This window comes from Magallana gigas, chromosome 8 (genome assembly GCF_963853765.1).
Source record: "Magallana gigas chromosome 8, xbMagGiga1.1, whole genome shotgun sequence".
In the NCBI taxonomy this organism is placed as follows: Eukaryota; Metazoa; Mollusca; class Bivalvia; order Ostreida; family Ostreidae; genus Magallana; species Magallana gigas.
In genome coordinates this window covers 18866425-18891159 of record NC_088860.1, presented here as the reverse complement: position 1 = coordinate 18891159, position 24735 = coordinate 18866425, and the positions used below count along the sequence as shown (strand labels likewise).

The 24735-nt window shown below is 33.5% G+C and overlaps 3 protein-coding genes and 1 long non-coding RNA gene across 5 annotated transcripts; 2 read left to right on the top strand and 2 right to left on the bottom strand.

Moving 5' to 3' along the window:
- The first annotated feature begins 239 nt into the window (after nucleotides 1-239).
- LOC117689864 (protein glass) lies at nucleotides 240-5503 on the top strand. The gene is made up of 3 exons (XM_034472160.2): nucleotides 240-287; nucleotides 1554-1750; nucleotides 3601-5503. Exons 2-3 carry the CDS (start codon nucleotides 1557-1559, stop codon nucleotides 4673-4675), a joined length of 1269 nt encoding a protein of 422 aa, XP_034328051.2. The 5' UTR covers nucleotides 240-287; nucleotides 1554-1556; the 3' UTR covers nucleotides 4676-5503.
- Nucleotides 4778-15769, bottom strand: LOC105328247 (monocarboxylate transporter 5). Of its 2 annotated transcripts, XM_011429030.4 has the most exons (5): nucleotides 15448-15769; nucleotides 11760-11903; nucleotides 11328-11474; nucleotides 5095-6207; nucleotides 4778-4961 (listed from the first exon to the last, which is right to left on the bottom strand). In XM_011429030.4, exons 1-5 carry the CDS (start codon nucleotides 15503-15505, stop codon nucleotides 4822-4824), a joined length of 1602 nt encoding a protein of 533 aa, XP_011427332.3. In that variant the 5' UTR covers nucleotides 15506-15769; the 3' UTR covers nucleotides 4778-4821. The 2 variants fall into 2 exon arrangements, with proteins under 2 accessions (XP_011427332.3, XP_065924607.1); XM_066068535.1 differs by lacking the exon at nucleotides 15448-15769 and having other exon boundaries at nucleotides 11748-11888.
- An 879-nt stretch (nucleotides 15770-16648) lies between these two features.
- Nucleotides 16649-21666, bottom strand: LOC105334269 (cyclin-C). Its single transcript, XM_034472161.2, has 11 exons — nucleotides 21501-21666; nucleotides 21153-21262; nucleotides 20748-20832; nucleotides 20446-20515; nucleotides 19801-19852; nucleotides 19443-19534; nucleotides 18863-18954; nucleotides 18328-18395; nucleotides 17852-17931; nucleotides 17254-17363; nucleotides 16649-16987 (listed from the first exon to the last, which is right to left on the bottom strand). The coding sequence occupies exons 1-11, from the start codon at nucleotides 21530-21532 to the stop codon at nucleotides 16927-16929; spliced, it is 852 nt and encodes a 283-aa protein (XP_034328052.1). The 5' UTR covers nucleotides 21533-21666; the 3' UTR covers nucleotides 16649-16926.
- A 1332-nt stretch (nucleotides 21667-22998) lies between these two features.
- On the top strand, nucleotides 22999-24398 carry LOC105334253 (uncharacterized). The gene is made up of 2 exons (XR_901087.4): nucleotides 22999-23728; nucleotides 23976-24398. It is a non-coding gene; the product is annotated as an uncharacterized lncRNA (long non-coding RNA).
- The last annotated feature ends 337 nt before the right edge of the window (nucleotides 24399-24735 follow it).

The window sequence follows — 24735 nt, the reverse complement described above, 5'->3', positions numbered from 1 at the left end:
TAAAACATTAAAAACTACCTTAAAATCTTCTTTTTACATTAATAAACCTTATTAAAAAGTTTGTGAAAAATATTCATAACAACTAAAAAAAAAAATCTTCATTTTTGTTGCGACTTCTCCTCCCTCGTATTTTCCGATCTTTTTTCATAGGACCAGGGAGTCTGTTATTGGTTGATAATAAATTAGCATAAAATAAAGGAAGTGTCAGTATTCCGGCTTATAAAAGCTACAGAGGACGGAGAGGGTCGCTTCTTACAACGTTTAGGACTATTTTTTTTTCTCAGAAGGTATGTTTTCATTTCATTTACACAAAATATACATAGTCTGATGTTTTTTCTCGATTGTCAAATTTGCAGAACGTTTTCAACCAATGTAGAATGTTAGAATTAAAATTTCCTACAATTATTTTATAAAAATGATAAACAAAAACTGGTGCAATTTGGTCAAGAAACTCGCAAAACCCATATAAATCCTGAAACGCTTTAAAAACAAACAATAAATGTTAAAAGGAACATTTTTAAAATATATCTAAAAATTATAACTTAGTAATATAACCTTTAGTCCAGTGATTCATACAGATATACTATTATATAATTGCTTAAATGTTTCGTTATATATTCCATAATTTTTTCGTATGAAAATCAGTATTGACCATTCCTTATGATTATATAATTCAACCGATTTCCCAAATAACAAAGCGTCAAATACATGTAATTTTGTCAAGTTTCCTGAATATCTTTTTTTCATCCATTTTTCTAAGTTATTATTTATTAATTTTATTTTTATATTCATTTACTTGCATTGAATGCGAGGATTGACCGAGTACCAATTGCAAACTGAAACAACAATGTATTTTTCTAAAAAAAAAAATCCTTTAGAATTTATATTTTTCCTGACCCTTTGTTGAATAAAACCAAACATGCAGTGCGCATCAATGCAATTCACCTTATTTTATTTTGAGAAAAGACCATTTTTAGTACTATACGCGTAAGTTGTATGTCAAGTGGCGGGAATGCAATGTAAATGTAAACAAGTTACATGTACGTCGTTGTCAATTGCAATCAATTAACCTATTATGGCATACAATTTATAAGTATTAGCATCATGCGTATACATTGTATATCCGTATTTTAGTTTTATAACTTTACAAATATAAAAATACAAACATATTAGTCGGCATATTTTTCAAACGCATAAAATTCACAATGCAATAGAACAGTTCTCTCTTACTCTTTACCTGGAAGTTGTACCACGCAGAGCAATCGTACCGTTCTATTTCGTCATTAATATTTTTACAGATCTGCTGACTTTTGAAATGCGTCATATTTGGTTCAAGAGACCAATAAAGTATTCATATTTATGAATCTAACAATTGATTGTTTCAAATTATCATTGGAAATAATTGTCATCCGTTATCATTTTAAAAATTTTTTAATTTGATTGGGCTTTTTTACTCTATGCAAGAATTTATCTTTATATTTTATTTTTTTACTTATTTTTTGTGAACGTAAAAAATAACGAATTGTTTATTTTTTCACAAAAATTTACGCCAGATCATGTACACAGAACTGGACAGTTACGCCCCCAATGGATCCACATACGATGATTTCTACTGCGGGTCAGAGGACAGACGGTCTGACCTCTCAAGGTCACCGCTTGGTGTCAATATCAACGCCTATCCTATGACCACCATCGAATTTGAACCGATTCCAAATGTCTTTTCGTTTCCGCCTTGTACACCTACAATCAAGTGAGTACAATATTTCACTCAAATTTCTTAAGTCAAATTTAATTCTCGTCATGGAATGCCATATTTCCCCGGTGCCTTCGGTTACTTTCATTTGAATAAATAACCCTTTTTGCGTTTTTATTCCTTCGTTAAAGGTTTTCATTCTTAAATTGAACCAACAATGTAGATATAATTTGGTTTTGAGGCAAAAAGAATCTTTTTTAAAGTGATTCTTTACCAACTAATGACGGATTCCCAAATTTTTCCATTTTTTTTTTAAATTCATTCATAAAAGGATCTTATAATTGGGTATATGTACTTTTGTATGCTTATACTTTCACCCGTTGAACTACTTCATTTTCACTGTTGATATATACAAATATGCAGACCTCTTTCGTGAACTCTATAGTCTAGTCCATGTTTATACAAAAGGTACGTATAGTCGGTGTCTAGGAAATCTCGCGAGAGTTGACTCAATTCTCATTAGTATCCTACCAGTAAATTACAAATATTGTTTGTTTTTCCAAAAGTTGTCATGTAATCCGAAATTCTAACGATCAGGGGGAGAATAAATATTGAAGACTGGGCAATATTGGATTAGATTTCGCCTCTGATCATACATAACCCTGCCCCTTAGAAAAACGGCAAACACTAAAGTGTCATTAATAACAAAAAGAAATAGACACTTGTGCGTCCGGTATACCCACAAGATGGACAGTCTGAAGTTTTGCAGGTGCTTGATTTGAGAGTTTAAAGGTTAATACATATCTCATTACCTTCTCACCTAAACATTGTAAAATCATTTCCAACGGAATCATTTTAAAGTGATAGTGGATTTTTCGTTGCGCGATTTCAAGGGTATGTATCTATAAAATTGTCAGAACAGTGATATTTTACTTAATCCAGACAAACGTATAAATTATTCAATAAAATATGGAGGAAAGAATTCGACAGAAACGAAACTTAAATATAAAAATATAGCAAGTCAAAAAAATGATACAGGCGTAAATACGCATTTTAAATGTTTTCTTAACCGTGTACGGTGTACAATTTATTAATTTCGGGTTGTTTTTTAGCAAGCTTAAAATTTTGAACAAAATTTCGATCGGAAACGCTAAACATTACACGTAGTAAAATAACGAAAGTACGTTTTTTGCTTCCATCCTTGTAATATTTGTTTGTTCTTAAATCATATCTTATACGTCCAATTTTTTAAACGAAACTGGTTCAATTTTCTATCAATTTCTAATTAATTACAGAATTCTGACACTACCAGTTAAAATTCTTTAATTATAGATGCATGATTGACTTTTTGCATGTTGTAGGGAAAAAACCCCGATAAATGTTAAAAATATCGACAGAATCAAAATATTCAAATTAAATTCTTATTAATTATAAATAATTGTTTTAATTGAACTATAAATTTACGTAGCAGTTTGCATTTCTTACTCTTAGTGAAAATTCGCTGAAAAAAAAATGTTTTTTAATAACAGAAAAAATTAATATGGGAAAGTGTTTATGACTATATATTGATTTTCGACATTTCAAAAATATACGTTGAAAAGAAATATGCATATGCATTGGTGAATTTAAGATAGGTAAAAAATTGCTTGAAATACACTTTGAAATACACTTTGATTTCAAATTAATATTCAAAATGTATTGTTACATGTATCATATTTGTTTCAGACAAACGAAAAAAATCTTAATTACTTTGTAAAAGCGTTTATATGGATATCAGTTTGAATAAATATTAATTTTCTGTACATGATAATATTTGACAAAAACTGGTGTAAGTCTACTTTCAAATTTATGTTCAATATGGGTTATCTTTTTGAAAAAAAAATGATTCCATTTGTTTTCACTTTCAGGGAATTTTCTGTTTTCAAAGACAAGTCCCAAGATATCGCAGATGCTCTCTTGTCCCTAAAAAATGCGGTGGTCCGGCCAGGCTACAGTGGTCAGTTATCACCGATATCCTCTACAATGCACCTCGGACACGGGGGTGGGGCCACTCCAAGCCAGCCCACAGTGACCTATCACAACAGTTCCTTTCATCCGGGGACCTACCCTCAACAAAACCCAAACCAGTTCACGGTACAACAGTACCCAGGAAACGACCCCCAGCAGAATAACGTGTTTCCATCTATGAGTGTTAATGTCAGCATGAGTATGAATGTCGGGGTCCCCCACAACATGGGCGGTAACCAGTATTCTGTTCAGCAATGGTCGAGTAACCCTCAACCTAGATCCGCCACCCCACCGCCTTCCTACCAATACAACCAGTACAGTTTCCCGCCAGTTTCACCGCAATACAACACGTCGTCTGTTCCGCAGTATCCAGCGTCCTACTCCATCACGCACGAAATGAGACCATTTTCGACTGCGGACAGCCGGAATTTTATCTACCGACCTACAGAAAACTACAAGGAGGCAGCTCGCCTCTGTGCCGTTTCACAGTGGAAACGAAGTAAATTTCTTGGGAACCGTCATAGCACCAGCATACAATGTGAATCCAATAAGGTTAATCTTTGCCGAATTTGTGGCAAGACATATGCTCGACCAAGTACTTTGAAAACCCATCTAAGAACACATTCCGGGGAGAAACCGTATAAATGTTCTACTTGTAGTAAATCATTCTCACAAGCGGCAAATCTCACGGCGCATACTCGGACACATAGTGGGGAAAAGCCCTTTCACTGTCCAATGTGTGACAGGAGATTCTCGCAAAGTTCTTCCGTGACAACGCACATGCGCACTCACAGCGGAGAACGTCCTTACAGATGCAGGCTTTGCAAAAAGGCTTTTTCCGACAGTTCCACTTTAACAAAGCATCTGAGAATCCATTCTGGAGAGAAACCTTATCAGTGTAAATTGTGTCTGCTTAGATTTTCACAGTCCGGAAACTTAAACCGGCACATGCGCGTTCACACAACCAGCGTGTAAAAATGGAAAACTTTTACCTGTATTTGAGTTCAATAAAGTATTAAAAATGTTGTAATTTATCATAACTAAATCAAAAAATAAAACACAAGAAGAAGACACCCATTCGTAATTATCGCTTTTATTTTAAATACATGTACTATAATATCTCATTCTATAACAGTTTCTGTTGTTGGTACCTGCTTTCGCAGGCATGGAACAAAAAAGAACAGAGTTGCACCTAGTAATGTCACCGATGCCATCAGTTGGTATGCCTGTACGTAAGAACCATACAAATCTCTTAATGCGCCTACAAAAAGACATTACATGTATTTGAAAATGAGCAGACACAATCAGTCATGTATATGATGCGATTCATTGATGCATTATGCAAAGTAAACCCATATTGTAAAGTAAACCCATATTGTAAAGTAAACCCATACCTACAGCTGGTCCAATGGCACCCAGAAGAATTCCTTGGAATGAAATTAAAATACCCATGACACGATGAAATCGCTCTATCCCTACAAAATCTATACAGACAGGGGAATACATAGAAATCAGTGGTCCGCTGAATAAACCGTACAAAACGCTGAAGATAGTAAAATGCCAAAAGGACTCCAGAAGAGGAATAAAAAATAGCATAGCACCGGTTCCGAAAAGGGAAACTTGCACAATGCGGTACCTCTCAACAATATTCATGTCAGCAACAAATCCCAAAACAATTCGAAAAATAAACTCCGACCCACTGACTAACGCGGTTGTTATTGCTATTTCATCTTTGGTGAGATTCTTGTCACGCGCTAATGGCGCCACAAATATCATTCCAAGACAGGTCCCAACCGAACCAAAGCAGAAAATGAAGGTGAAAAGGAGCACAAGCTTGTTCTTCAACATCCTGATATCCATTATTTTGAAAAACGCACTTGTGCACGATTTTTTACTGGATTCTTTCTCGTCGTCTGCTTGCTCCACTGTGGATGCAAAATGAATGTCAGCTATGGATGGCGACATCAAACTGTGGACACTACTAAACTGAGACGCAGTGGACGCACTGTCGCCGTGCTCTTTCGCTGCAGTTTTCCTGAGGTGAGACAAACGTGGTGTTGAGATTTCTTTTATGCATATCCTTTCAATTGAATTCAAAGAATTAGAAACAAACCCATTCCCTTCTTGGTTTACTTCTACGCCATTCGGAGTGTCTCCCAACAACAGAGATCCGTTTGAGAATTCTTCGTCGATTATTTCTGGTTTAACGTTTCCATTTAATTTTTTTCTATTGTTTTTCATTTTGTCGTAATTTGCAAACTTTGCAGTGAGTTCTGTTGGACGAAAAAAGGAGGCAGCAAGCACTATGTTGAGTAAGATGGCCGACTGCAGAAGGAGAGCACCTCGGATGGAATACTCTTCCATTAACTTGGTAAAGATTATAGGAGTGGCAAACCCGCCCAAGCTGCCGGCAGCTATCGCTATTCCATTCGCAAACCCTCTCCTCTTATCGAAATATCTTCCTAGAATTATGATACTTGGTGAATGAATGGCGGCAGAACCCATGGCTAAAAGATGAAATCAAGAACAATGACAAAATGCAACGTTAACAACCCCTAACGCAGGGGAGTCGACAAAAAGTAGGGGGGAGTCGATTTCAACGCATAGGGGAGTCGATTTTCTTCGCTTCGGAGACGGAAGGAATTTAGGTCACGCATTTTGTAGGCATTTATAAGAAGTATTTCCAAAAAATATATACCGCATGGAAGACAGCGATAGTCAAACTTTGTATCGGTCATTGGTCCGAGTTCTCTATGCGTCTAGTAGTCTCAAACACTTCGAAACTATTTGACAGATTTCAAATTCACGGTAATCGGGTGGTCAAAATATGCATTATTTGTAAAATATACGACTTGCTTTGGGTTACAGACAGTTGAAACAGTCGAACAAATGATCAACCTTTTAAGTGCAATTATCAAATCTTAACAAGTCGAAGAAAAAAATGAATAATCAAGACATTTTCTGTTCAGATGTAACGGTAACGTAGGGGGATTCGATTTTTGGAAAACAGAACGCACGGGGGAGTAGAAAAATAAAATTTATTTCACTGTATAGGAAATGTTCAGCTTATTTTTTCATAACGAATAGCATTCAAACGATGTCTATAAAAGTCGACTTAATCTAATAAATAGAATGGTTTGACTTATTCACAGATATTAAAGCAATAAAGACAAGTACATGTACTACTCATGTTTTCCATTTAATTTCGTTTTTTTTTTGTTTTTGTTTTTTTTTTTAGAAAAAAATTGAATTAAAAGAAAATACATTTATTAAAAGGCATTTTCTTCCTATTTCTGAGTCTAACATCATCATGATCATTTCGTGCAGTCTGTGATTTTTCCTAGCTTGATAAAGATTTCGACCTGTTGATAAACGAGGCATATAGACTTCAGTCTGAGCTATGAATTATACAATCAATTTCCGTAAGAAATAGAGGAAAGTATACTTGGTGGATGTAAATTTATAAGCGATAGAAAAGGAGGAATGACCAGATCTAGGCTCAAACCTGCGACCATTCAGTTAATTAACCAACGCTCCAACTAGCTAGTGCTAGTAGGAGCGTGGCTGAACTGAGCCTTTTATATATACACTATTACAAAATACACAGTAAAAATGCTTTCTTCAGTGATTCTTAGGGCTATGATAGTAGCAAGCATATCATGATATATACATACGTACACTGATAAGTCGGGTTATGTACTTTTCTTGAATGTTAGCTACCAAAAAATGTGACTGGTTTCATGGCATATCCGAGTTTTGTTTCAAAGAGGCATAGGTGGCTCTATACACCCACAGTTTATTCCAATTTTTAATAGAAGACCACAGAACATATACTTATCAAATATTAAAATGATGATAGGGATACTATAGGTATTTTTAAAGAATTTTTAAATGTTTTTTCGTGTTTTTGTAAAGTATTTTTTAAAAAGATAGCTATTAACAAATTGAGAGAATTGTTTTTGTCATTTGATGGATATTTCCTTCGGACACATAAAAAAATATATAACTTTTCGTAACATTCAAAAATGTTATTATTGCAATTTTTTTTAGTATTTCCCCAAAAAATAATTTTTCATACTTTCTAACTCTGTTGACAAATCATCTGAAAAAGTTGCTTGATGTTATAAGAAAATGTATTTTAATAAATGTGACATAAAAAATTGAATGAAAATCATTGCAGATTAACGCAAAACATATTTTAAATTTTATTTGGTATGAAAGTTCCTGAGGTAAGGGTTATCGTTCCTAAGTCCCAAGGCCGAAACATCTTGGGGACTTTGCATTTCTGAGTTGAAGAAAATTTCCTAAATATAATTTGGAATGATAAATACATACGTATTTCATTATAGGCCCGTACGCGTATAAGTGAATCTTTTCGCTTTTATGCAAAACTAAGTCCAATAAATAAAGGGGAAAATTGACTTGGCTAATAGGATTTATGTATCCCAACCTGAGAGAAATTCAAAGCAACCCTCTCATCCAATTATGGTGGTAAGGAACATCTGTCGATATTAATGTGCATTAAAGTATATAATAATTGAAATACTTTCACTGCTTTAGAATTTTCTTTCACAGTATTCAACAAAAAATACGTTTTAGAAAATTTTGGAAAGATAAAAAACTTATCGCTCTCAACGGGAATCGAACTCATGACCTTCAGGTTAGTAGTGAAACCACTAACCCATTGCGCTACGGTGTAACATATCAATGAAGGGAAAGAAACTATTTAAAAAATTATACTTGATTTTATTGTTTATTTTGATAAATAATATCACACAACGTGAAGGTGTCACATACTACATTACTTGTAAGTAATGAATTTTCCAATTATCAAATTTAATCTATTCATTTAACAAATTTTTCAAAAGAGCGGTCCCCATGCAGTTCGCCTCAGTTTAAATCAGCCAGGACCGGAAGTGCATGCTTCCAGATTTACTTTTTTGCGTACTGCGTCATCAAAAAGTGGTGTATAGAGCCACCTTTGTTTATACCGTTCGATTGGGTTGTATATCGTCGTTGCTCAGTGGTTAATGTAGTGGGCTTCTGAACCGCAAATGAGTTCGAATCCGCCTAGAGTTTTTGTTCATGTTAACTGAATTAAATTTTTTGAAACGTAATTTTTTCTCCAAAATTGCACATTTTCTTCCTATATGACTTAAATACTTCTTATCCATTATGATATCTATCATATTCAAGTAATTTTCTGCTGATTTGAGAAAATATTTCAAGGTGTAGTGAGTCACCTTAAAAAACAGTGTTTTAAATCTTCGCAAACTTCATCGCTTGTCATTGTAATATTTTACACGTGTGCTGATTTTTTTCAACGTTACCGACTTTGCTCAAATTATAAACATGAATTGTAAACATCTGCTGCTAAACGAGGGATTTTAAAACAAAGTAACGCATCAATGGAAAAAGTTAATGTATTTTTTTTGTAAAATATGTCGTTTTCAAAAATATATGTACATATTGTTAGACATCGTTATAAGCAAGCCGTGCAATAATGTATGAACCAGCGATGTACGGACAAGTTTGTTCCAAGCGCCACGGTTTTTGGGAGTTGATTTTACTCAGACAAACCGAAAGTGAAACAGTGTTTGGACCTCAGCACCAACCATCGCTGCTGACAAGACTTAATTCTTGAAAATAATTGATATATTCGATGTAATGTATGATAAAGCATTGTTTTTCAAGGAAACTTATTTATAAATACCTTGAGAATAGATAGATTTTAAAGGGTACGAACAATTTAGATATTTTTTGTAGTCGTATGTTTTCCTACGCCAGAGTTCAATATAGTCTAACTCGACGCTCGGCTGACTCCGTAAATCTCCGACAAGCAGAGAGTCTCTCTTGCTTGTCGGAGATTTACGGTGTCAGCCGAGCTTTTGGATGAACGAGACTAGAGTTCAATATTGCTTGGATCCATACAATTTTCGAGAAATATTTATTACTGATACATAGTTTGATTGAATTAATTTTATCTTAAAAATTATTCAACATGATTCATAGGGGGGTTTATCGACATTCTTGTCGAAAAAGTCCAAAAATTCATATTATAAAAATGTGCGTAATTCAAATACAAATTAGAAACTACATGTACTTGTCATGCAAAATAACATATCATTATCTTAAAATAAATAAACATCGACAAAATCAACTCCCGTCAATTCTTCGGTACTTTGATTATGGATGCTATTTCATGATTTTAAAGAGCAAAGTAACTCAATTTAAACGTTTTTGAAGAGACAGAATTAGATTTATTAATTATGCTCCGAAGAATTACATGTATATTTAAAACACGCTAGCAAATAGAAATTAAATTGTTCTATGTTAACATCAATATACATAAAGTGATCAAACCTAACTGTATGCGCGGGTCTAGAAGCAGAGGGGGTATTAAATATCTACAAAGTACAATCATTTTTTGAAATTCATTTTACTTTAAAAATTAAACGCGCACTCTACTAAAAAATTATTCGATTTATCACACATCGATGTATCAAGAACAGAGAAACTCAAACTCTCTCTCTCTCGTGAATTCAAAACATACGACATACATGTACACTGTCACAATGAATGCGGCATCTTTTTCAAAATAAAACTGGACCTCTTCCCCATTAAAACTTTTCAGCGAGAACAAGTTTACAACCTCGTCATAAAGAGTTACGACTGCATATAAAGAAGTAACCACTCAATATAATGAAATGATCACATGATGTAAAGAACTGACCACATCATATAATGGCTCAACAACGGCATATAATAAAATTGTCACATCATATAAAGGATTTACCATTGCATGTAAAGCTTTCACCGCAATACATAAATGTTTTACCACCATACATAAAGGTTTTAATACACCATAACATGATGTTAGTACTGCATATCACGAAGTCAAGAAGTTGCACTACATAAAAGGATATTGCAACTGCACATGAGGAGAGTACCACATAACATAACGATGGAACAATAGTTCATTAGGAGTTCATATCTGTATGAAATGAGTTTATCATATCATGTAAAGATTTATTCATAGCATATAATGAATGAACCACTGTACATAATGATCTTACGACATAACGTAATGATGTTACCACTTCATATAAAGACTTTACCCCTGAATATAATTGTGAAATTACAGTATATAATGATGTTAGCATTGCATATAATGATGTTACCACTGCATATAATGATATTACTATTGCATATAAATGAAACACCCAATTCATATAATATGAAATTGACCTTAAGGCAGCTATGGCGTTCCATACGTATATCTTACAAATAATGCATATTTTGACCACCCGATTACCGTGAATTTGAAATCTGTCAACTAGTTTCGAAGTGTTTGAGACTACTAGACGCATAGAGAACTCGGACCAATGACCGATACAAAGTTTGACTATCGCCGTCTTCCTTCCGTCTCCGAAGCGAAGAAAATCGACTCCCCCATGCGTTGAAATCGACTCCCCCCTACTTTTTGTTCACTCCCCCGCGTTAGGGGTTGTTTACGGTGAAATATAATTAGCATGCATGTATTACCGTTAATGAACGTTTGATCTTTTAAAATAATATTCAACCTCTCTCATGAAAAAAATCATTTTCAAGTAAATGTTTGCGTTACCTCCTATAACTCCTTGAGCCAGCATCACAACTCCAATACCAGTGGCGAGGCTGCTCAAAAGATAGCCCAGAAACAGGGCAAACCCTCCAAACATTACAAGGGGGCGGCATCCAAACTTGTCCGTACCAAAGGCAGTCAAAGGCAAAGCTGGAAAATGTTACTAGTATGCCGAAATAACACGTAAAAGACAAAAGACATTTATCGCTCTACCGTTTTGAATGTGGAGAATTTCGTAGATATTGTACCCAAGTTCTTTATATGTTCATTAGAATAACAAAGGAATCAGTGAAACATAATTAAGAGTTGTTAGGCCTATACTAGCATACTTTGACATATGTAATTTCGCAGTATTGTATTTTATAGAGTAAAGAGGTGTTCGAAGTGGCTCTGATTTTTTATGGGCGTTTTACTCATTGTTACCTAGTTCCTAACCTGTGAAGCAAAAAGTGACGGAAAAAATTCCGGAAATGAGGGAAGCCACTGTCACCGAGGTGTTGAATTCCTCTAAGTAAGCGTTGATGTAGATTCCGAAGGATTTGTAAACCCCCATCTCCAAGAAACACGTGGCCATTGTTGCTATAAATAGACAAAAAACACAAACAAAGCTTATGAAAATAAAATAATAAAATCGTAGTAGTAATAATGATAATAGACACATAAATACAAAAAACGGGGTAACGAGTACAGGTATCATAAGTTTTTAACAGGTCCAGAAGAAAATAGCAAAATGTGCGTTATTAGCGATATCCTTGGGGAATCGACCGAGCACAATTACAAGAAGACATATATCTAATAAATGTCATGTGCATCCGATTATTAAGCGATATGAGCTGTATTTTTTAGAATTTTATTTTGCTCCAAAAACCTGCTAGTATCATAAGGCTGCATGTAACTTAAACTTTTATTATAATAAGATTTGGAAAAATCATTAATTTTTGTCAGAAGAAAGATTTTTCTCTTCTAAGGAATATAAAGTAGATCAATTTTTGTACTGGACGACCATAATTCAATTTTACTTCAATCTAGGCTTCTAAACGGCTTTTTCCACAAAAATATGGCTTGTAGAAATTTAAGAACCATGGTACTTTTGTCATTTTAGAAGAAAATATCATTTTCGTAATAAAAAATTTCAGCATGAAAATTGTAGCTCATATTGCTTTAAGTAGATGTTTCTTGAACTTTATCTTAGTAATTTTAATCACTAAGCTAAGTAATCAATAGCACTATTAGTAAAAGCTGCTTCCCCAGCTGTTGACTAGTTATAATAAATCTTTCAGATGTATTGTCTTTACTCATATTGACTTTATGATTCTGCTCCCTGTGGATACATAAAGGAGATGAATTCAGTATTGATAGTTTATTTTCACATAGAGAACATTTAGTTTACATTTCCATTATATTTGAGCTCGTCTTAAAGCTGCTCCTGTAGCATGTTTACTGCGTGTACCCTGTTAAACTGAAGATTGGGGTCATGGGTTAGGTAAATGATGAAAAAAATTGATATGACAGTGACCCGTTTGTTAATGCATTCATATTGTGCCAACCGATTGCAGCAAACTGGTATTAAATACTACATGGTACCGTCTAGAAAACCACCAATCTTCTCTAATTCTGTGAAATGTTTTCAAAAACTATATCCTTCGTTTCAGCCTTTCTAAAATGGTTTAACAAATAACTATAACGTCTTCATGACATGCACAGATATGAGAGAGAATGGAGTCAGAGAAGTTCGCCTCTCCCCTTTTAAAAGAGGCTTTGGAGTTGGACCCCCCCCCCCCTCCTCAGACAACACCTCCCTCGGACCACCACCCCCTCCCCCCAGGAAATTACCCGAATCCAAGCCTCTATGCCAGTTTTATAGACCATTTTGTTCTATATTCGCCGTGTGTGTGTATGTGTGTGTGTGTGTGTGTGTGTATATATATATATATATATATATATATATATATATATATATATATATATATATATATATATATATATATATATATGCCACAATATGATTCTGGATAAGCTAGGAACTCAAAATGAGTAGTTTATGAATCATATGAATTTTGAACCGTTTATATATATATCAATTAACACATTGGACTTTGGACTGTCCATCTAAGTGAACAACATAAATATAAGAAGTAGTTTAGCCGCAATCTCACATTTATTTATTCATTTTTTATTTTCTATTTTTTTTTTTTTTGCTTCATCCGCAGACTTTAACATTTTGTCTTTATTTATTCTTTCATTTATTTATTTATTTATTTGTTTATCTATTTATTTGACACGTCATATAGTCCTTTCATTTATTTATTTATTTGTTTATCTATTTATTTGACACGTCATATAGTCCTGGTTTGAACAAACGTACTCATTCCCCTTCCCTGTTAATTCCATAAATTGAAACTCTAGCTTTGATCTACATTAGAGGAATTGGGACAGATTGTCCCCGTTAGATTTACATGTACCTCTTCTTTGTCCCCTTGATTGTGACTACCATCAGAAATCCGGAGTCATGACTCTACATAATCAGAATTTAATCAAAGCTTGTTTTTATGTAAACTACCCCCTTTGTTCCTTATTGACCAAAGGAGCCATATGTGGTTCATGCATGTATGTACACAGTACGTACGTATAGGTTAAGGGCGGGGGATTCTACACTTTTACAATCATAAACTTTTGGACATGTCAAATGATCAAACGATATACAGAGGGAAACTATATCGAAATAAGCTAGAACTGATTACATGTACACATTTGACTTTATTAATTCAATTGTGGCACTTTTCTAGCCCTTAGGGTAAATAGGGTTTTTTTAAACCATTAAATTTCTCTAAAATAAAATGCTTTCTCTATACCTCAATTTTCTTGTAACCCGAGTGTTTATTATAGATGACATTTTCCCATTTATTTTTAACGTTACATATTTCCAAATGTAACATTGAACTTCATGCGCCTCTCTGACCATGAGTTACTTGAAACTTTATGTTCGGTTGAGCTAAAATTATTCTATCATGTGAAAAAAATTCCTTATCAACTTTCTTTATCAATAGGGCAGTCTAGATCTGCTGTAATTGGTTCATATATGATGTAAGTTTAGGTCAGGACAGATAATGTCTTATTTAACGGTACAAATCATCAAAATTTGACATTGTTTTTCAAGATTCAGCCAAATTAACCCAGTAACGTCCCTTGTACTTTGCACAAATCCAGGCCACTCTCACGACCATGCAGTCAAGTCGCATGTATGATATCATAGAAATATGTCATCGAACGGCATAATTTTGGATATAACCATGATCGTTATCAAATATAATAGTGCACAAGATTCAACAATGCACCCTGTTTACACTCCAATACCACATAATGTTTGCTAGTTATAGAGAACAGTTTCAAAGAGTGTGGCTTTCATCAGCCACGCACGTCAAATCTCAAATACATTTTTTTTATATTATCAGATTTTTAAAGTTTCGCTATTCTACTACCAAAACTCGTTATTTTAAAACGTTTAAAACGTGATTGATTGACTTAATCAATTACCTAATAGAGAATGTCCCTGATTATTGACCATATTTTTAAATCTCCGGTTGTTAATTATCCATACGATAGTAAAGTAGTTTAATCATTTGAGCTTCATGTAAACAATTGAAACACTCCGCCCCCCCCCCTAAAAAAATAAAATAAAAACAAAAACAAAAACAAAACAAAAAAATTGTATATAAATATAAGTAATATGGTTAAAAATTACAGTCAACATTGATCATGTGTACATCTCGTGTTTATGACAATGAGTCCAAACATTTTAGTTATGCACGTTGCATTTGTACTGCTGTACAAGCTAAATAAAGGTTTTTGTCTCGACGCAAGATAGAGGTCGTTAAAAATAGGCCTCGATGTATACAAACATTCAACGAAAATAAAGAAGTTGTGGTATTTCTACCACAACGAAACGACCATTAATCTCTACCGTTACACATTCATGATGCAATCACCACATGTACAAGTATGATCGTTTTATCATATCTTCTGCTTTCTTTCGATTTGGAGAGCGGGGTGGGGGGTCAAACGGGAATCAAATTTCAAAAAATATATAAACGAATTGCATACTAGTTGCTTTTTTTTTACTTACCCACTAGTACGACCCAAGACCACCCCCTGTCTCTCGGCCAGTCCACCTCTGTCCCCATTCTCCTCGTCTTACCTACTAACTACTGAGATTGTACTATGTCATGGTTGGCTTATTATAGTATTCGTCAAGTTCACGCGTACAAAGTCTTGATTGTCAATATTCTGCTCCTTGAACCTCATCTAAAAATCTGGTCACTATTCAACATCCGCGTCTTGTACTTTTCTGTATTCCAATGTTCATTTCTCGCTCCTAGCTGATGATTGTTTTCATTTTCTTGCTATTAATAGGCTGCTTTGTATACACGATAAGGGGTCGCGTTTCCTATCGATTTAAGCAAGAATATCCATAAACAGAGCGTATATTTCTTGCTCCACACGTGTTTAATGCGTGTAATTTGTTTGTTTGTATACTTGTTAATTTATTATATAACGGATGGTTCTCGATGAGAAATAAATGATTAAATATAAATGAAGAACTCCACATGCGTTCAGAAATTAGCATGCAAATTGTTTAAGCCAGTCATTTGTAATTCATAGATGCATGTTGAGTTCTTTATTTACCTAAGTCGTTTCTTCTTCAACATTGTTATGTAACCTGCTTTCCCCAATTCCTAAAGATTATTAGAAATCGATGCATTGCATTCGCAGATACAATCTAACATTACACTGTCTGAATTTCCATGTGCTAAATTTGAATTTTCCAGTTGGATCCGGACCCCCTGACGATGGAAGTGCTCCGTACGTTGCGTTTGTTCCTTGCCGTTGATATCCACCAACATTGAAGTATAACTGACTTTTGCAAGTAAATTATTCTATATCAGTACTCGTTTTGTTGCGACTTCTAAGTTTCAACACCCATTTCTAGATTAAAAGGTTCTTATCAATTGAAGCCTGTGTTATTCAAAGTTATGGAAAGTTAATCTCTAACTTACAATTTGTGTCATCGTTGATACTGACGGACACAAGGTTAGGTTGAGAGTATGCAGTAAAGCTTAAAATAATTCAAGACAAAAACACAGACTGGACATGAGCTGACGTTCAATCAACTGTCTGTCATTTGCATATATTTAGCTTGTTAAGAGAAGACATTCAAATACGGTGTTTTATATGTACATTCTTTATCACATTCGATATAATTTTCTATGAATTCTTGCAAAAATAAAATAGACAACTTTTTAGCGCTTAAATAAAAAATAACAACATATTACATTCGGCTTTATTATTACATGAAAATGTGTACATAATTTAAACACACGTCAAGTTTGGAACTGTACTTTAATGAAATGTATTAGTCCTTTGACTTTTGTTTACTTCATTTTGAATTCATTAATTTCCAATTACTTAAAATAAAGTAAATCAATTAAAAAATTAAAAATTTGGATGGTGTTGCTTGGCAACAGTTTAAATTCTTTTTAATTCTGCTCCGTCTTCTGAAAACTTGAGCAGAAATCTGTGAACTTCCCCATCACGTGTGTCCTCATTACACAACATTTGGCTGATTGCCCTGTTGCTGAGCAGCGACATCTGGTGGCGATGATGGACTTAATGAAGTAAAAAAAAACAAGAGAAGATAACTTCAATCCAATAACCCAGAGGTCATTGAAGAAAAGATTAAATATCACAAATAAAGAATGAATTAAAACAAGATATTGTACCATGTATTTTAAAGTGAAACTACAGTGGCTGTTACTTAGAGAGACTTACAATGTATCTGCTCTGAGTTTTCTGGGTTTCATTTATAATTCAAAAAATAAAATTTTATCAATAAGGTTTCATATGCTAAATAAAGTTTCATACATGTACTTACGTTGTTTTGGGTTTAGGCATTTTCTCTAGAATCCCTGATATTTCTTTCTTTTCATCATAATTTTTCCACAATTCATACAATGCTAAAATCTGTCTGGATATTTCCAAGATCTGCAATCATATTTTTCAAGATAAAGACAGTTCATATCAATTAGTACATGTTTGACTTTCATAAAATAAAAAAATTCTTATTTGAATATGATAAAAATATAAATTTCTGTTTAAAAAAATTCTTTTAAACAAGAAGCATAAATTTTTTCCTTAACAAGAATTTCCATGTAACAATGAAGTTCTATCAAATCAGTATTGTTTAATAAAGGAATAGAGGATGTCATGGGTGTCAAGAAATCCACGCCCTCCTTCTTTTTTTGACCTAAGCTAGCTAAGGGTTTGTGAGGAGCAAGCAGATCAGAAACCCTTGACTTGCGAAGATGTCTGTTTCTGAAAACTCTGACTTGCATCAAATTAACTCTGAAATGTTACCAAAAATAAGCCTTGGAACCAACAAATAAAATCCTCCTAACGGACCCCCCCCCCCCCCCTCCCCGGGAAATTTTCTGGATCAACACCTCCCAGTAATACCTGTATATACATTTTACCTTGTCCATATCTACACTGCACTCAGCCAGCCATTGTTTCAGATCCTTCTGCTGTATTACACTGGCAATATGGAGACAGGCTAGAGAAGAGATAATAATTTGTTCATTTTAATTCATTTCATGAGGCTTGAAATCAAAAAATCATTATTCTATCGTTTGGATAATTAATTTTATTAAAACAAATTATGACTTTGTAATGAACAATACTGAAATTTTCATTTACATTTTGGTAAATATAGAAAAATAAGGAATCAGAATATCCTGGTAATATGCATATCTACATTTTGTGTCCTAAATACCTATAACATTTCACAAAATTCTGTTCAGCCGTTTAAGAGGAGTTATGCTTAAAAAAAACAAACTGACGGACTAGCAGACCAGTCAAAAACATGATACTCCTCGCAACTTTGTTGTGTTGGAAGTTGCCTGGGGTATAATAACTATAAGATGGTAAGAAAAGGGTTGTAATGAATTACCTAAAGCGATGAGATAGGGTGGATACAGGAGACAAACATCTGTTCTCAAGCTGTCGTTTATTATCCTCCTAGGAATAAATCAACACATACATGTAGAATGATCACAGTGAAATTTTAACCTCGCATCAAAAATAAGATATGTCTGAAATATAATTTTGGATAACTATTTTTTATTTGCCACATGCTTTATAACATAATGCATGCTTTATAACAAAGTGCCAGGGACGGACAATTTTTCTTCGTTTTAAGTATAATTCTTAATATTCGTCAAGTTTACAACATGTAACAAAGTTACGGGGAATCATTTCGCTGTAAGTTTCAATTTATCATAAGGGTGTTCGCTATAACCATGTTTTACTGTACTGGTATTCATGAGGCTTGCAAAGCAAATACATTGTATAAACATCATTTCAACTCGTTAGATGAAGCAAATATAAAATCACACAATTTTGATATCCTCTTTATCTATACCTGGTATATATACCTACGCTATAAATACACTATTATCTACTTTGGCCTGAGTGAATAAGCTTACCAAGCAAGAGGATACAGTGAGTCCTCATGAGCCAGCTCTTTGAAGTATTCCGTCAAAGGCCTGTATGGATGATAGAGAACAAGGCAGCAGTCCTGAAAATGCATTCAATTTTTATGTATAAATCGTAAAATATTCCTTGTAAAACTAGAGATTAAAAGTTTCAGAAATTCAATCATATTCTTCAATTCAAGATTCTTATCATGAATGTGATGAGTTATAGAATTCAAAAAATTTCTAACATATTTTGTGATTGCAATTTGTTTTCCATTTTTCTTAAAAGAAATTATAGTCCTCCCAGTCTACAGTATGCTTTATAAAAAAAACTCTCAAAGAGCAATGATGAGCAGATTAGTAATTTGATAATTAAGTACTACTAGAAACTTTTGTTAACCACAAAAATACTTGAGTAACATGACATAGGTCATAGAAAGATATACTTCATATAAAATTTAAATTTGAAATTCTTTCAAAAAACCAATGAGCTGTTGTTATGCAAGTGAGGGTTTTCTGAATTTACAGACACAATTTGAGAAAAAAACGAACAAAAAAACAGACAACATAAAACTACATGTATCTTTACCATCATTTCAAGTAAAAAGAATTCACACTCCAAAACACTATTGATTCTGTAAGGGTATTCCTGAGGATATGCATGAGAAAACTTGTTCTTCACTGAAAATAAACACCAAATTTTCTTCAAACAAGCTAACAGAAAATACTATGAAATCTTCAAATACAACACCCATCTTCAAATTAGCCTGCATGAGTTTGCATTTACAATAAATGAATGTTTTAAACGCTATACTCCTTGATACACAAATTGATTTTTATGTAATAATTGCATTGAATATGGTACACAGAATTAGTGTTGACAGCTGAAAATATATCATAATAATATTTTCGTTGTGACATGTATGTCAGAATATCTGAATATTTACCAACTGTTTGGCAAGTTGTCATTAATCGACTGTTTGAAATGACGCCAAATTCCTAGAATATAAAATAAGATCAAATTGAACAAAATAAATGTTGAATTAATCTATCAATTACAGATACACTTATTTTGAAATCATAAAATGTAACATAAAAATCCATTAAACCTCTTGCGGTGAAAAATAGGGAGATTTGATAGACCTCAAAGGAGGCAAATTTTTGCATGAAGCATATTCTTCACCATTGTTGCAAACCTGGCCATTGTTGCATGAGACAAGAATATCTCATCATTCATATAAAGTATTGACCAATGAAAGTAAAGCATAGTCGGAGATTGATCTTTGATGCGATCTATTATCATCTAATCGCAGTTTACATAAAACATGTTGTTTACTGCTGAGCAGACTGTGTCTCGAGAGTCAGACAACAATTCTTCACAAAAAAATGTTTCATACCATATGCACAAGATTTGAGCAGAACATAAAATTCTTCTAGTTGATATTGCAATTTCAACATATCAGATTTAACAGGTAAAGATCATGGTTTGTAAATGTTTTTAACTTTTTTTTATTTATTTGGGTGTTTTTACTCTTTTTAGGGGGGGGTGTAGAATAAAAGAAAAAAATGGTGGTTTTTTCATCTTTAATTACCTCTACTTTTGAAGCAAGGAAGACACAAGTTGGTGCCATTAACCATGGATCTATGCATTTCAGAGAATTCCTAAAAAACAGAAATGAATTCTATACAGTATATCATTTTCAACAAAATAAGCAAAATTGAAACTAAATTGTATGTGAGATACTTGATCATCATCTGTGATAATTCAGCTAGCCTAGTTAATAGTTATCCATCTATTTATTTCTTTTGTGCTACCAAACAAAGCTTTATTTTAATCAAGGAATTTGATGAATGAAACTTTCTTGGCCAAAACAGCATCAACAGTAATTCCTACCTTGCATAGAACCTCTTGAAGTAAACTGTGGCAGTGGCTATGACTTGTTGTCGTAGTTTTAATTGTTCCCCTAAGGACTGTATAACTGTAACATCATGAAAGCAATATTGAATAGGCCTATATGATAAAAGATATTAAATGATCACCATTCTCTCATTGATGACAAAGAACCTAATTATTTAGAGATTTTTTCTTATGTAATTTATCATGAAAGCCTGTTTTCTCTACATTTATTCTCGTTTTATTTTTTACTTTTATAAAGTAACAATTTTCAGTGCATGTGATTGTCTATATGATACAATGACAGTGATTTTTTTTACTTTGCTATAATTATTGTTATTTTATCCTGTAATAAATTGAATATTTTTCAGAGTTATGGCAAAAATAAATAAATAAATGACATACAGTTTGCAAAAAATATAAGAATTTTGTGGTAATCCTCTTCAGAGTTTAGAATTTTTAAATCTGGCTGCCTTTCTCTCATCAAATCCTGTTTATCAAATAACCACTGCTGACTGTGGAAAAAAAAATATAAGGTGTCTATTTCATATATGATACTATATGGTAATTGTTTCAAGATTATCAAAAGTTCAAAATAAACTTTAAAAAAAACAAAGGGAATAAGACTACCGTTCAGTACCAAAGACATAAATAACGTTATTTATGTCCCTTTCAGTACTATAGCTAGCCAATGCAATATATTCAGATCAAATAATTTACCACATGTTTACTGCTTAAAATCGTACTACTTACTACTGAGAGCTTTGCCAGAAATTCCCTGCCATATTTGTATTATTTCATAAACCTATGTCAGCAAATATTTCCATTCCTATAAGTGTATTTTAGAAAAATAAAGCTTAACGCCATTGGTAATTTTTTGTTCATTTATTGAAAATCCAAATTTCAACACCGGAAATGCTTGCAGAAATGGAAAACGTAAAGTATAAACGGATAGTATAAATCCGGAATTTATTTTAAAACAAATTTTCGAGGGGGAGTGTGTGTGTGTCGGGGGGGGGGGGGGGGGGGGCTCCAAGGGACAAGTCTGTTTGCAAAGGAAGGGGGTGGGTCTGAGGTGTATTTATGATAATTTTACCATGTGAATTTAATATTCTGGGAGGGGATCCGGACCCTCTGCGCATGGCTATGTACAATCATGTTGGGAAAATGAAAATATTGAAATTATGACAAATAAAATGTTATGTTTTCAAGTAGCAATGATTGGTTACATATTTGATTGCCAACGGAAGCAAGTTCAGGGAAGTAACCAGGGATTTAAGAAGGAAATCCCACATTCTAATCTAAAACAATGTCATCTTTTAGTAAAGAAAATATTTTAGTCGTAAACTTTGTAATGTAAAAAACTAATAATGTTTAACTTATTGATTCATGAATTTCAAAGTCATAATTTTATATCAAGAAATCACACGCTTTAGGACGTTTGTGACAATCCTTAAATTGTGTGAGTCGGCCTTTAGCATGTTTACTAGTATTGACATTTGCGTAGCTCCAGGTTTTGTTAGCGTGCACAAAAATTTGGATCGATGAACTACTGAAAATTTGAAAAATTATTAAGGAAAATTTATATTCATGTTCATGATCGTACAAGTCCATTCATATAGAATGCAATGTCGAATGTTGTGAATTGGTAAAAACGTCGCGTCGAGACCAGAAAATTTGATTTAAAAAAAACGGGGGGCCCGGGGGGGGGGGGGGGGTCCTATAATTAAGAATACCTTAAAGAAAGAAATATGGAAAGATAACAGAAGATCAACATATCCATTGTTATGCACCTAGTTCATATGTACTTTTTCTTTTAAAATTTAGATAGTTTTATATACCATATTAATAATATAATAACTTAATAGAGTAGGGATTTTGATTTATTAGTTTTAAATCGTCGGGTGCTTATGCTCATAGCACATTATTGACTGGACTATAATTTCAAATCAAATAAACACAATATACACCCTCCCCCCCCCCCCCTAAATAACTTTTAATTAATAAGATCTTATTCTCATAGCACATTATTGACTGGACTATAATAAACACAATATACACCCCCCCCCCCCCGTAAATAACATTTAATTAATAAGATATTTATAAAAATTAATGCAAATTCTTACACCCACACCTGTTTTCAATTCATGTATAATTCAAAACCACAAATATTTCAATATAAACTTAAAATCAATAAATAGTAGACACACACTGACAGTATACATTTGGCGGTATTCCCAACTCTTATTTTCAAGTTTCAATTATTCAGCAGAATTCTACCAACAACAACATTTATTCTTCCGAAAACTTCGCAATTGAGGCCTATAATATAAAACAAGGCTTTAGAATTTTATGACCATGCCTGAAAATAATGGAAATGCGCATTAGAATTGAGACATGTCTCCTATAAAATAGGAAATTCTTGGTTTTCCTTTTTCGTTCTTCAAAAAGAAGTTATTCAATATTTACTTATTTTTTATATCATCAGTTATATAACAGGTCAACGTATGCACACATGATCAACCATTTAACCGACGCAAAAGAAAAAAAATTCAAAAATGTAGAAGAAAAATATTTCAAAACTGTAAAAACAAAAATTGGGACATCGTTTTGTCAGGATGTTTACAGAAATGTGGCAATCACATCGTTATAGCAACAAATAAATACCAGGTAAATAGCATCTACAAGTATTACGTTCATTTATTTTCTCGGTGGGTTCGGGTAAGATTTAAATAGCCGCGATCGTACGACCCTGACTAAGTATCGCGTGTTCCTGCCTCGTACGTGCGCTGTTCACACCGCTTCAGTCGTGTATGGGCGTGAGGAGAGATCAGAGCGGAGAGATAAAAGTGAAACGGGGGCACGCAAGGACAGGATGGGTGTGGTGAATTCAGTCAAAAGTTTCCTGTACTTCTGGTACCTCCAGTACACCCTTAACACTAGTATTTATATGCTGGAACCGCTGGAACAATTTTTGTTTAGTATCCTTTTTACAAAAGTAAACCGTCAACTGACGTAAGGTAATGTATGTGCAACCTATACTCTGCAATGAATTTTTGTTAGTAATTTTTCAATGGCTTATCGGTACTCTTTTATAAAATGCATGGAATAATGGACTAAGTCATATTGTAATGTAAAGGTCGTATCTGATTTAATTATTTAAAGCCCATGCACAACATGTGTAGTACTATATATTTACTCTACGATGTCGCCTTAACTTTCCTCTAGATGTATTTTTAGTTGGGTTTTTATCCATCTCTGCGTACACTTTCTATGTGTTTGTGCCAGCGCATGTTGTCCAGATTTATGAGCTAATTTTTGGACTTCGACAAGTACCTGCTGCGACATAAAGTGAAGCAACCACACTACGAAATAAACTACAAGTCCGAGCTAATTGTCTTGCCAGTTTGTCGTATGAGAGACCCACACCAGGAAATGGCGATATGCAGGACATCTTGTACCTCCGGGTGTCAATTACATTGTTTTAATGGAATTTACCTTCACGAGAAATTTCCTGGAAAAAAAATTAGTCGTCACTTTGTAATGTTCAGTGAATGTTGTTGACATGTTTTATTTTGACAAATAACAGAGATATGTCACTTGTTGATTGATGATCTTGTTTTGAAATAAATTGCAACATTTATTTATTAATCATATTTTTGTAGAATGTTACTCGAAATTTCCACTGGTATTTTAGGAAATAGGAAGACAGCATGCTACTGTTCAATAATTTATTTCACATCAAGGTTCCGGCATATCCACTCTCTTAATATGCTGATCAGAATCAATACCACGCTGGTCAAAAACCCCAAATTGGTCTCGAACCAAGGAAAAATACTGGTAAATTATCATCTGAATATATGTTTGATCAGACAGGTAGCGTCAGGATTTAGGATTTCCATGGTTTGGAAAAGTTGTCATTTGTTCCTTTTTTTTCCTTGTCAAGATTTTTTAGATGCGGCTGCAACCCCACCCCCCCCCCCCCCCC